The sequence below is a fragment of the Microplitis demolitor genome, chromosome 2, assembly GCF_026212275.2.
Source record: "Microplitis demolitor isolate Queensland-Clemson2020A chromosome 2, iyMicDemo2.1a, whole genome shotgun sequence".
NCBI lineage: Eukaryota > Metazoa > Arthropoda > Insecta > Hymenoptera > Braconidae > Microplitis > Microplitis demolitor.
In genome coordinates this window covers 6509590-6521800 of record NC_068546.1, presented here as the reverse complement: position 1 = coordinate 6521800, position 12211 = coordinate 6509590, and the positions used below count along the sequence as shown (strand labels likewise).

Below are 12211 nucleotides of genomic sequence, written 5' to 3'. Positions count from 1 at the left end.
TAATTAATATTTTGTAGGCAATGTCTTGGAAACGTTTAGCGTACTCAAATTAGTTTTTAACTATTTTCAATAACCGTAAAAATGATTACATTTTTAAGAATTTATTAGAAAATAAAAGTATACATATAATTATACAATTATATTTATAAATAATTTTTCAAAAGCCATAACCATAAAGTTTTAAAATTAAGACTTAATTTTTTTTAAATAAGTAAATTAATGAATGAAAAAAATATATATATGTATTAAATGGGAAATTATTTAAAAATATTTTACAACCGATTTTTCTTAAGCTAAAAGCGTTTTGAAATTTTTAAATGGAATATAATTGTATTTTATACGACTAATAATTTAGCCAATTTTTTGACGAAATCAATTTTGATGCAAAAATTTAAAACTTGACACATATATTCCTTATATATTATAATGAGTGTGAATGTCGCAGACATCTGAAAAATTTAAAATTATTAATGAATAGCGTAAATAATTAATAAAATTAAATTTTTTAAAAATGGGCAGCAACTTGAAAGTGATCAGCAACTTGAAAGTTAATTTGCGCGCGCGAAACCGAATTTTCACTTAAAATATGTTTACAATTGACGAGTGTAAATGTAGCAGATATCAGACAAATTGAAAGTTAAAAATAAATAGAGTAAATAATTAAAAAAATAATATTTTTAAAAAATGCACTTATTAATTTTAAAATTTTTTAAATGTCCATTTTTCTTAAATTTTATATTATCAATTATTTACTCTATTTATTAATAATTTTAAATTTGTCTGATGTCTGCTACATTTACACTCATTTATAATTGACAACTTTAATGGTTCAAGATTTCCTTCATAATTCCTCTCAATAACATTAATTTTTTTTTCTTATTGAGTCCTAAAGATATTTTTGTAAAAAAAAACTACACAGTAAAATAATTTTTAATATTAATCGATTATTTATTAAAATTTTGTTTATTTATACATATTAACGATTTGAAAAAATTTTAGTTTGAAAATTCAATACTAAGGTGAGCCACAAGAAAGCATAAAAATAATAATAATAATAATAATAGATTTGACTTTTTAAGATGCTTAACTTTGTGAGGTTAGAGTTTACTTAATTGGCGGGAAAAACCAGTTGCAAAGACGCACAAAGTGTTATTCACTTCAACTGTTATTCATTACTCAAACTTGTAAATTAAAAATATAAATATTGGGTAATATTTTATAAATAATAACGCAAAATGTCAAGCCCAATGAAACCACCCGCAACACCACGAAATCTCAATGATGAAAGTCCACGAAACGATTCACCTAGAGTTCAACCTAGAACTCCGACTTCTGCTTTGGCTTCTAATCATAATACCCCGAGTAAAACTCCAAGTAAGCAAGGTTGGTTTATTTTTCTATTTCAAAAATTTTATTTTTTAATAATTTAGTCAAAAAAGGTGTGCCGTCAACTGATCCCAACAATTTTATACCACGATAAATAATCCCTACACATTGATTCTACGTCTGATCCCATCGTCAATTGATTTTTATCAACAACTAATTTACATAATTTAACTTTTTAAATTTACAGCAGTGAATTTTAATCACTCATGTCATTGTAATTGATTAATAATTAATTATTTTATGGAATTGTCAGTGGGATCATTTGTCGGGGATCAGTTGTCATGGAACTGTCAAAACGTAACAGCATCCGAATATTTGCTATACTGAATTTACCGATAAACGGAAACCTCAAAAAAAATATTTGTAGCGTTTTTTGAAATATCAAAAAACTGTAATTCTGTATTTTCAAAAATTTTGAATATTTTATTTATTGTATGAGTGCAACAAAAATAATCCCATTCGTTTTTTCGATTGCGAGAAAAAAGGTGGATGACATTTTACCTTCAGTTCTTGATGATAGTTGACAGCATTAATAGATTTTGTTTTAAAAAGTCAAAATTATAAATTATTTTATTTATCCAGTCTTATGTGTAAATTTTGAAAAGTTATTTACTTGCAACTATTACTATAAAGTGCAGTCATATAAAAAACTAGCGATTATCACAAAATTTTAATTTTATTAAAAACTATTCTTTTTATTTGTTGTTTCAAAATTCACAACACGAAAAAAAAATAAACTTTAAAAATTAGTGTTTGAAATTATAACCCGGAACCCGGGTGTGAATATGGGGAATTTTAACATTCCAAATAATAAATTTTATACGTTTCGTCAATTTTCTAAATATCAGTTACGATTTTTAAAGTTCAAATAGTAATTTTTTCTTGCACAGACAATAAATTTTCATACTTATCCTGTAATTATTCATGTTTTAATCATAAATGAAAAAATTACCATTTAGAATGATAGCATTTACTGATCACTTTATTATTATATTACTTGTCGTTCTCAATTTATATAGTTCATTTTTTTCCGTGAAATCTTTCAATGAACTTACTTCATTGTACCAATTAATAACCAACTTATTTTTATTTCCAATCATTTTTACTACATTATAATTCCGAATTTTGACCATCAGAAAATCAAAATTTAAAATTACAAGATAGTAAAAAGTATTTTTTTATACCCTGATTAAAAATACTCATTGAAAAGGATTTTCAGGAAAATTCTTTTCAATCCATACGGAGGTTTTGGAAAGTATTGAATGTAATTGAAATTTTGATCATTTGAATACTTTGTAAATCTTAAAATGGAATTCAAAAGTATTGAAAGGAATTCAATCTTTTACCATTTCAATACCTTCTCATATGGAATTATTTTGGTATTGAGAAGGATTCAGAAAGATTCAAAAATTTCAATTCATTTGAATTCTTTCCAATCCTACACTCGATCCGAAATATCGAACTATTTAGGTATTGAGAAGGATTGAAAAAGATTAAAAAATTTCAATTTATCCGAATTCTTTTCAATCCCACACGTGACCCGAAATGTGATATTATTTTGGTATTGAAAAGTATTCAGAAAGATTACAAATATCAATTCTTCTGAATTTTTTTTAATTCCTCGAAAGTTTAGAAATTCTCATATTATTTTTAGACTCAATAGAATTGAAAAGTATTAATTTTATACCCTGATGAAAATCTGGTGGTATAGAAAGTATTCAAAAAGTATTCAATTCTCATCTTTTTCAATCCTTTTTAATGAGTATTTTTAATCAGGGTAAAGTAATGACTGTAATGATTAAAGAAATTTTAAAATCTAATATTTGATTGATAGGGAGTTAAATTTCGAATTTAATGCTATAATTTAAGGCATGTTCAATGTACGTATGTTTCTATAGTTTAAATTGTTTTAGATCAGAAAATCGAAAACGTAAATTTATGATAAAAAAATTATATAAAAACAAATGGCAGAATGTTTGAAATTAAAATTTTTTTTTGCTATTGAAATTAATAATTTATTTATCCTCAATCATTAAAAAATTATGACTGTAAGAATATTAGAATTAAAATTTACAAAATTTTATTCGTAGTATTTTAAGCTAAAATTTAAATAAACTGTATTTTGCCTCAAATTCTTGCAAAATTGTAATATTAATCATTACGATACAAAAATTTTCAAAGAACCAAAAATTTATTTTGACAACACGAATTAAAAAATATTTTTTACAGGTTCATCATTGGTCTCGACTCCTCAAAGATGGGGAACTCGAAGAACACAAGAAACAATTGCAGCGTCATCAGAAGGACCTTCTTCACATCCTCCTACATCTCCACATCGGATTTTGCAAACAAGTCCCATTGCTGGAGGCATGAGCGAGATAGATCTTTCTTCTCCTCTCAATTATGGAACTCCAAGTTCTCTTAGTTCTATTCGAACTCCTCGAAGTGGAATCAGAGGTACCCCAATCAGACAGAGACCGGACATTCGAACTGATAAGAGACTAAGACAAGTGAATTTAACTGAACCTGTTAGTTTTTAATACTTTATTTATTTTTTATTCATACAAATATTTTTATATACTTATTATTTTATAAATTATGTTTTTACAAAGATTTTGGAGGAAGAAAATATACAAAGAAGTTCGGAGAGTGAGCCAGCTGGACCACAGCTGGTTATTTGGGGAACAAATGTTGTAGTAAATCGTTGTAAACAGCAGTTTAAACATTTCATTCAACGTTTTATTGATCCTGAAGCTGAAAATGACGAATTACCAGATTCATTAAATTTGACAGAGCCTTTGTATCTTCAGAAGCTTGTAGAAATCCATACGTTGGAAGAGCCATATTTAAATATTAATTGTGCTCATTTAGAGAGTTTTGATCAACAATTATATCAGCAATTAGTTTGTTATCCTCAAGAAGTTATTCCTACTATGGATATGGCTGCTAATGAAATGTTTTTTGAAAAATATCCCGCAGCAGTGCTAGAACATCAGATTCAAGTGAGACCATTTAATGTTGAAAAAACTAAAAATATGCGACTTTTAAATCCTGAAGATATTGACCAACTGATAACCATAACTGGAATGGTAATAAGAACATCGAATGTATTGCCAGAGATGAGAGAAGCGTTTTTCCGATGTATTATTTGTTCATTTTCCACTACGGTGGAAGTTGACAAAGGAAGAATTTCAGAGCCAACTGTTTGCAGTCATTGCAACAATAATTACTGTTTTACACTGATTCATAATCGCAGTCATTTTTCTGACAAGCAAATGATTAAACTTCAAGAATCCCCTGATGATATGGCTGCTGGCCAAACGCCACACACTACCGTTTGTTTTGCTCACAATGATTTAGTTGATGCTGTATCTCCTGGTGATCGTGTTGCTGTAACTGGAATTTACAGAGCCATTCCCATACAAATAAATCCAAGAATTTCTAATGTAAGAGCTGTATATAAAACATACATTGATGTTGTTCATTTTAGGAAACAAGATTCCAAAAGGTGAGTACGATTTTAATTACAACAGGTAACATTTTTTAAATTTAATTAAATATTGATAGGTTGTATGAGCAAGAAGACGGAAAGGATCACGCATTTCCACCTGATAGACTCGAAATACTTAAGAAACTTTCACAATTAGACGACGTTTATGAACGATTAGCTCGTTGTATTGCACCCAGTATTTATGAAAATGAAGACATCAAGAAAGGTATTCTTCTACAACTTTTTGGCGGTACAAAGAAAACTCATACTACATCTGGGCGAAGTCATTTTCGATCTGAGATTAATATATTATTGTGTGGAGATCCTGGTACCAGTAAATCGCAGCTTTTACAATTCGTTTTTAATTTAGTACCACGTTCACAATACAGCAGTGGAAAAGGTTAATTTTCTATTCAATATAGAAATCATTTTGTTTACATAATACTGAAGTTAGCAAACAGCTTATAATTTTTGAATTTATCAAAATGATGCATTTAAAAAAAATATTTTAAAAAATTGCACTTAGAATGTTTGCAATTTTTTATATGCACGTATTTGTTGTTTTTTTTTTTTTTTTCGTAAATGAATTGTTGAAAAAAAAATTCGAAAATTATTAATTGTTTACTAGCTTCAGGATTATATGTTTTACAATTATTATTAATTATTATTTATGATCTTTAGGCTCCAGTGCAGTTGGTTTAACAGCTTACGTCACAAAAGATCCGGAAACACGCCAATTAATTCTTCAAACTGGTGCACTAGTACTTGCAGATAATGGAATTTGTTGTATCGATGAGTTCGATAAGATGAATGACAGTACTCGTTCGGTATTACATGAAGTTATGGAGCAGCAGACTTTGAGTATTGCCAAAGCCGGAATCATTTGTCAATTAAATGCTCGAACGAGTATTTTAGCAGCTGCAAATCCTTGTGAGTCTCAGTGGAATAAAAATAAAACGGTATGTGAGTTACTTGATTTAATATATAATAGGGCGTTTCGTTTGGAACGACTACTTTTTTCCACTCTCACTTCAAAATATTGATGTAAACATTGAAAAGAAATTTCCCGAAAGTTTCAGCTTTTAGTTTTAATTTTAAGAACTTTACTGTTACATACTGAAAAATCCAGGTTTACGAAAAATTACCAGGTTGGTGGCGTTAGGGTGTCAATCGACCCCAGGTGCACCCGTTGCTGAGCGCTCTCTATTTTTTATGTATTTTGTAAGGTTCGATAATTAAAGTAAAACATTTTAATTATAAGAATGTGAATATATTTTTAAAAAATTAAAAATTTGGTTGGAGCCGGTCGGTCTCCGGACGTACGTCCGGGGCCTAAGATGTTCATCGGCTGACTGGTTGCTCTGGATTTTCATCCAGAGTACAATGAAATATAAAAATTAATTATTACAATGTCGCATCTTAGGTTACTCTGGTGATCACCATCGTGGCCCGAGTCTCATGCATCGTTATGAGTTTGGACTATTCGCGAGCCACGGCGATTCTCTTATCGCAAGAGATTTCCGTTACATTGTTGGCGATGAAAAGAAATAATCTCATCAACAAAATAGCGATTTATTGATTTATTAATTATTCTAAGAAGTGTCGAACCGCTTATTCACCTATTGTGGCGAATAAATAATTCGAGACTTCAAAAAAAAAAAAATTCTAAAAATTTTATTTATATTTAATTAGAGCCAGAACGTAACATAACATTAAATTTTGAAGTTTGTTCTATTTCAGATACATAGGAAAGTTAGGGTTTTTTTTTTCGTTCTCTATAGCTCAGCTGCATTTCAAATTATCGGATCGCCTTTGGCGGCATTTTGTAGGTAATTCAATGCTCTTCAAAAGTATTTTTAGTAATTTTAATGTCATCATAATTGTTTTTTCTGTATTGGTTTTGAAAATCACTTTTTTAATGACTATTTGAGTTTTTGATTAATATTGATTGAATAACGAAATTTACAGTAAAAATGCAGATAACGATTTTTTAGGAAATTTGATTCTCCACAAAAAAGGTCCTCTTAGTTAAGTAGCTCAAGTTCTTTGTTCACATGATGATATCCATCACTATTCTTTTGAGCTTTATGGTATTTTGCGTTGTTATCGTTTACTCAATTTTGGAGACGACTTTGTAAGAAAATTTTTGACTTTTAGTTTGTACTTGGTGTAATATAAAAATTAAATTTGAAATGCGTCATTAAATTCGAATAGTTTTTAAATAATTGGATATTTTATTTGAATCGTTGATTTGAGAAACCCCATAAGTCATCATTTTTACGAAATTGGGTTTTTTGCATTTTTGTGTTCTTTGGATATCCCTCCATCGAAATCAATCAAAATATGTATCAAATCAGCGTTTAAAGTTCAGCCACGCGGGTGATAAATTGCTCGTTTAGATGAGAAACCCCATAAGTCGATGACTAATGGGGTTTCTCAAATAAACATGTAATTATAGATTTACAGAAATTATTTTCTTTTTGTTTTTTCACAGAAAAAAATTTTTTTAAGTACAAAAACTAATTTTGAATTGAAATTGGCGCCTAAAAAAATTAATGATTATTATTACAATTTACGGCTCTAGGGCAAAATAACTCAGACAAAACGACTCGAACAATGACAACTCCGGACAAAACAACTCCAGTCAAAACGACTCGGTACAAGAACAACTCTGGTCAAAACAACTTTATATAAAAACAACTCCGGTTAATACAAGTCGGATTAAGCAACACGTGAAGAAAAAGTTTACTTGTTGCACTGAAAATTACTTGTTGCAGGCAGATAATCATATAACGCACACAAATGTCGTAGACATAGTTGAATGGGCAAACAGCTGTTTGGCGAACAAAAGAGCGTGCGCTAAGATACCACTTATATTGCATGAATATATAGTTGTTTTGACCGGAGTTTTTGTACAGAGTTATTTTTACAAGAGTTATAATGACCGAGGTGTTCTGACCAGAGTTATTATAGACCGAGTTATTCATGCCGGGTCCCTGAAATAAGAAATATTATACTTGAATTTAGTAAAATTTTTTTGTTTGAGTATTTCAAATTAAATCAACAAGTTTTCTCGAATTTTTTTTTTTTTTTTTTCACCGTATCTGCACCGAATGTTTAAATTCCTGTCCGGTTTAGAGGAAAGAAAGTCATTCTTTCCTCCCAAGTAGCACATAGTCAACTTTAAGATGTTTTAAAGATGTCTTCTAAAAGGATTAGACAAATTTTTTTTGTCTTAGTCACCTTTTTTGGTGTAAGTACGACATGCAAATGTTGGTTCTGGAGATAGACGAATTGTGTTGTTTTTCTTGTTTTATTTCAATTAAAAAGTCATTGAGATATGACTTATTTTACTACTATTTGTAATTTACTTTTTATCGTCACTTGTGTTAAGTCTTGTAAGTAGATTTTTTTTCGGTGACAGAAATTTCTGATCGTTTTGTCAACATATTGGTGTCTTATTGATATGTCAAAAAGTAGCCTAAAAACTGATATCTAATAGATGTCTCAAAGGTAAGTGTGCTACTTGGGACTCTTATGAAAAAACAAATGATAGAAATACGCGCATGCGCCATTCTTGCCTCAAACAGAGGTCGAAATTTAAACTTTCAGGTGCAGATATGGTGTAAAATTGTATACACACCACGAAGGAAGGTAGGACATCCTAATACGCGTGTTTGCCACCCTCGTCTTCGACTCGGGTAGGCAATTATACACGCTGCTTGGAATGTCCTACTTTCCTTCCTTGGTGTGTGATATACTCATTTTTATGCCCACTGAATGATGGCATTTGCAATTTACGCATTCGCCAATATTTTCCCGCGGCATTGGTTGAAATAAGCTTGTTTCGACTAGCAGTAACAGGCACTGAAACTTGAAGTTTCGAGATTAATATTATGATAAAATATCTACATCTCCATGCACTTATATGAAATGAAAGTCTATTTAAAGTTTCCATATATTTTTTAGACTCACTGATACAAATCGTAGAGTGAATTTATTAAATCAATAAATTTTTTTATTTTCCATAATAGTAAAGTAATATGAGAAAAATCTATGTTGAATAAATAAATAATCATTAATGCATTCTTTTTTTTTGTTATTTGAGATTACTTTAATTGACTTGTGTTGATTTTTAATAATAGGTAGTTGAGAACGTCATGCTGCCCCACACTCTTATGTCTCGTTTTGATTTGATTTTTTTGATGCTGGATCCTCAAAGTGAACATTTTGATCGCAAACTAGCCAAGCACTTGGTCAGTCTTTATCAGGAAGATGAACCAGAACATGAAGATGAGTTATTTGATTTGAGTGTTTTGAGGGATTATATAGCTTTTGCAAAAGAACATGTCAAGCCAACTTTAAGTGAAGAAGCACAACAGAGACTAGTTCAAGCTTATGTAGACATGCGAAGAGTAGGAAGTGGGGTAGGACAAATCACGGCGTACCCAAGACAATTAGAATCACTTATTCGATTATCTGAAGCTCATGCTAAAGTACGATTCAGTCAAATAGTTGAGATCATAGATGTTGAAGAAGCTTGGAGGTAAGAAAATACATTTAGCATTTTAAGGCAATATTCTACTTTAAGCGTTCGGAAAAAAAAAGCTATTTTTTATGAACTTTTAATGAGATTATGAATAAAGATATACATGTAAGATTTATTCGGCTTAAGAAATATACTATTGAAATATATTAAAACAATTTTATTATATATTTTATATACTTTTAGCATACAAAAACAATTCAAATACAATGCCTTGATTAGTCAGCGGCTCTGTGCTTGGTGTTAAAATTTCAAAAAAGGACAATCTGAAACAGAAAATTTTTGAATTTTTAGATCCACTATTTCACTAGCAACCGGCTGAACCAGGATTTTCTATATACATTAGGGTGCTCCATTAGAAACGAACATTTTTTTTTTTAATGCTCACAAGAAAATTTTGTTATTTATATGTTGAGAGAAAAATTCCCTGAAAATTTCAGCTTCTTATTTTAATTTCAAGTACTTCCTCTTGAGCTTCAAAGTTTCCCATTTAAAAAACATGTAAATCGAATAACTTTTCTTTTAAATTTTTTCTTGAGCGATCGTTTTGAAACCAGTTCTTATTTGTAGAGTACGGTTTTGGTCTAACTCGATCCATGTCAATTGTATCAACTCCGAAAGTCAATTTTTCAATTTTTTCATTTATTTTGTTGATAGTGAAGAAACGGCTCATCTTTCAAAAAATATGCATAGTATTAATCTTTTAAGAAATTTTGTCCTCTACAAAATTGTTCATCACACTTATATTGCTAAAGTGCACTGTTCATGAGATACATGCATTTTAACATTTTACATTTAAAAATATGAGTACCATAGTAAGCTTACAATTTTTTTAATGTCAAATGTTAAAATGCATGTATCTCATGAACAGTGCACTTTAGCAATATAAGTGTGATGAACAATTTTGTAGAGGACAAAATTTCTTAAAAGATTAATACTATGCATATTTTTTGAAAGATGAGCCGTTTCTTCACTATCAACAAAATAAATGAAAAAATTGAAAAATTGACTTTCGGAGTTGATACAATTGACATGGATCGAGTTAGACCAAAACCGTACTCTACAAATAAGAACTGGTTTCAAAACGATCGCTCAAGAAAAAATTTAAAAGAAAAGTTATTCGATTTACATGTTTTTTAAATGGGAAACTTTGAAGCTCAAGAGGAAGTACTTGAAATTAAAATAAGAAGCTGAAATTTTCAGGGAATTTTTCTCTCAACATATAAATAACAAAATTTTCTTGTGAGCATTAAAAAAAAAAATGTTCGTTTCAAATGGAGCACCTTAATGTACATAGAAAATCCTAGTTCAGCCGATTGCTAGTAGAATAGTGGATATAAAAATTCAAAAATTTCCTATTTCAGATTGTCCATTTTTGAAATTTTAATGCCAAGCGCAGACCCACCGACTAATCGAGGCGTTGTATTCGAATGATGTTTTTGTATGTTAAAAATGTATGAAAGATATAATGAAATTTTTTTTAAATTGTATTTCAGTCGTATATTTATGAAGACTAACAAACCCTACGTGTATAACTATATTCATATTCTCATTAAAAATTGATAAACAATAGCTTTTTTTCGAGCGCTCAAAGTAGAATACTGCTTTAATATTTCAATATTTTAATTACGAAGAATGAATTTTTATATTTAGACTACACCGTGAAGCTCTTAAACAGTCGGCTGTAGATCCTTTGAGTGGAAAAATTGATGTTAGCATTTTAACGACTGGAGTTTCAGCTGCAGCTAGGAAACGTAGAAATGAAGTAGTAGATGCTCTTAAAAAATTGATCGCATCCAAAAGAAAAGTTCCTACGTTAAATTATCAGAAATTATTTACTGAGTTAAAGGAAACTATGCAAATTGTAATTAAATTATTTATTTTTAAAATATGTTTATTTTTCAACTATTTGTTTATTTTTTATTTTAATTTTCTTTTTGTTTTTGTTTTTTAGTTTGTGACTCGTGACATGTTTGAGGATTCCTTAAAAGATCTTCAAGATCATGGCTATATAAACGTGGTTGGAAGGAACACTATCCGTATTTGTACTGATGTTACTATTTAAATTTTAATTTATCACAATCTTTTCAATATTTTTGATAATTAATAATAAACTTTCGTTTGTAGTTTTACAGACGAAGATTTAGTAGACAATAAATATTTCACTGGATTTTTTTACTTAAATTTTGTTTATTATTCAAAGAACCCAATTTATTTAGTCGTAATATATATTTTATTATTCATAATTATCAAAAGTACGATATATTAATCAGCCATTAACTGTTTTTTTCTTTTTTTTTTTGGTTAATTTTTTTATAGGGAAAAATCACTGTTTCGATGTTGAAACAGCTTTTATATTGTAATTATATAATGTAAAGTCTAGAGTAGGAGAAATTTAAAAAAATTTGAAATCTGGTCGACCCTACAGACCAGTCCCGAATCTTTCCGCTGTAATCGAGCTCAAAGATCTCTTTTTCACACATATATATTGTAGTGACTGGTATTTTAAATTAATATCACTTATACACTATAATAATAATAATACACTTATATTAGAAATAATAACACCACAATTAACAGCAGTAACAGAAAGCAAAGAGATATATAGTTTATTGATATACAGATGTTTGCTGTTAAGATGTCAATATAAGACTAACTGACTTAGTCGCGCATCTATAAAAACAACAGAAGAAGGCTTGTGTTTTCTAGCTATTCAAGTATTTTAAAACATCAGTTTCACATTTGTTACAATATTATTATTTTTACAATATATAGTATTTTTACAATAT

At 29.0% G+C, this 12211-nt stretch overlaps 1 protein-coding gene across 2 annotated transcripts; it reads left to right on the top strand.

Annotated features, from left to right (window-relative positions):
- Positions 1-1088: 1088 nt before the first annotated feature.
- On the top strand, positions 1089-11600 carry LOC103573056 (DNA replication licensing factor MCM4). Of its 2 annotated transcripts, none has more exons than XM_008551912.1 (8): positions 1089-1374; positions 3616-3914; positions 3999-4894; positions 4954-5276; positions 5558-5835; positions 9022-9422; positions 11076-11286; positions 11377-11600. In XM_008551912.1, the coding sequence occupies exons 1-8, from the start codon at positions 1236-1238 to the stop codon at positions 11485-11487; spliced, it is 2658 nt and encodes an 885-aa protein (XP_008550134.1). In that variant the 5' UTR covers positions 1089-1235; the 3' UTR covers positions 11488-11600. The 2 variants fall into 2 exon arrangements, with proteins under 2 accessions (XP_008550134.1, XP_008550133.1); XM_008551911.1 differs by having other exon boundaries at positions 1089-1383.
- The last annotated feature ends 611 nt before the right edge of the window (positions 11601-12211 follow it).

What these genes read in the sequence shown, in the direction of transcription:
- LOC103573056 (XM_008551911.1), top strand. Translation starts at nt 1,236, where the DNA reads ATGTCAAGCCCAATGAAACCACCCGCAACACCACGAAATCTCAATGAT. An exon ending in TAAAACTCCAAGTAAGCAAG is followed by an intron (nt 1,384 to 3,615) that starts GTTGGTTTATTT and finishes TATTTTTTACAG; the next exon opens with GTTCATCATTGGTCTCGACT. An exon ending in AAGTGAATTTAACTGAACCT is followed by an intron (nt 3,915 to 3,998) that starts GTTAGTTTTTAA and finishes GTTTTTACAAAG; the next exon opens with ATTTTGGAGGAAGAAAATAT.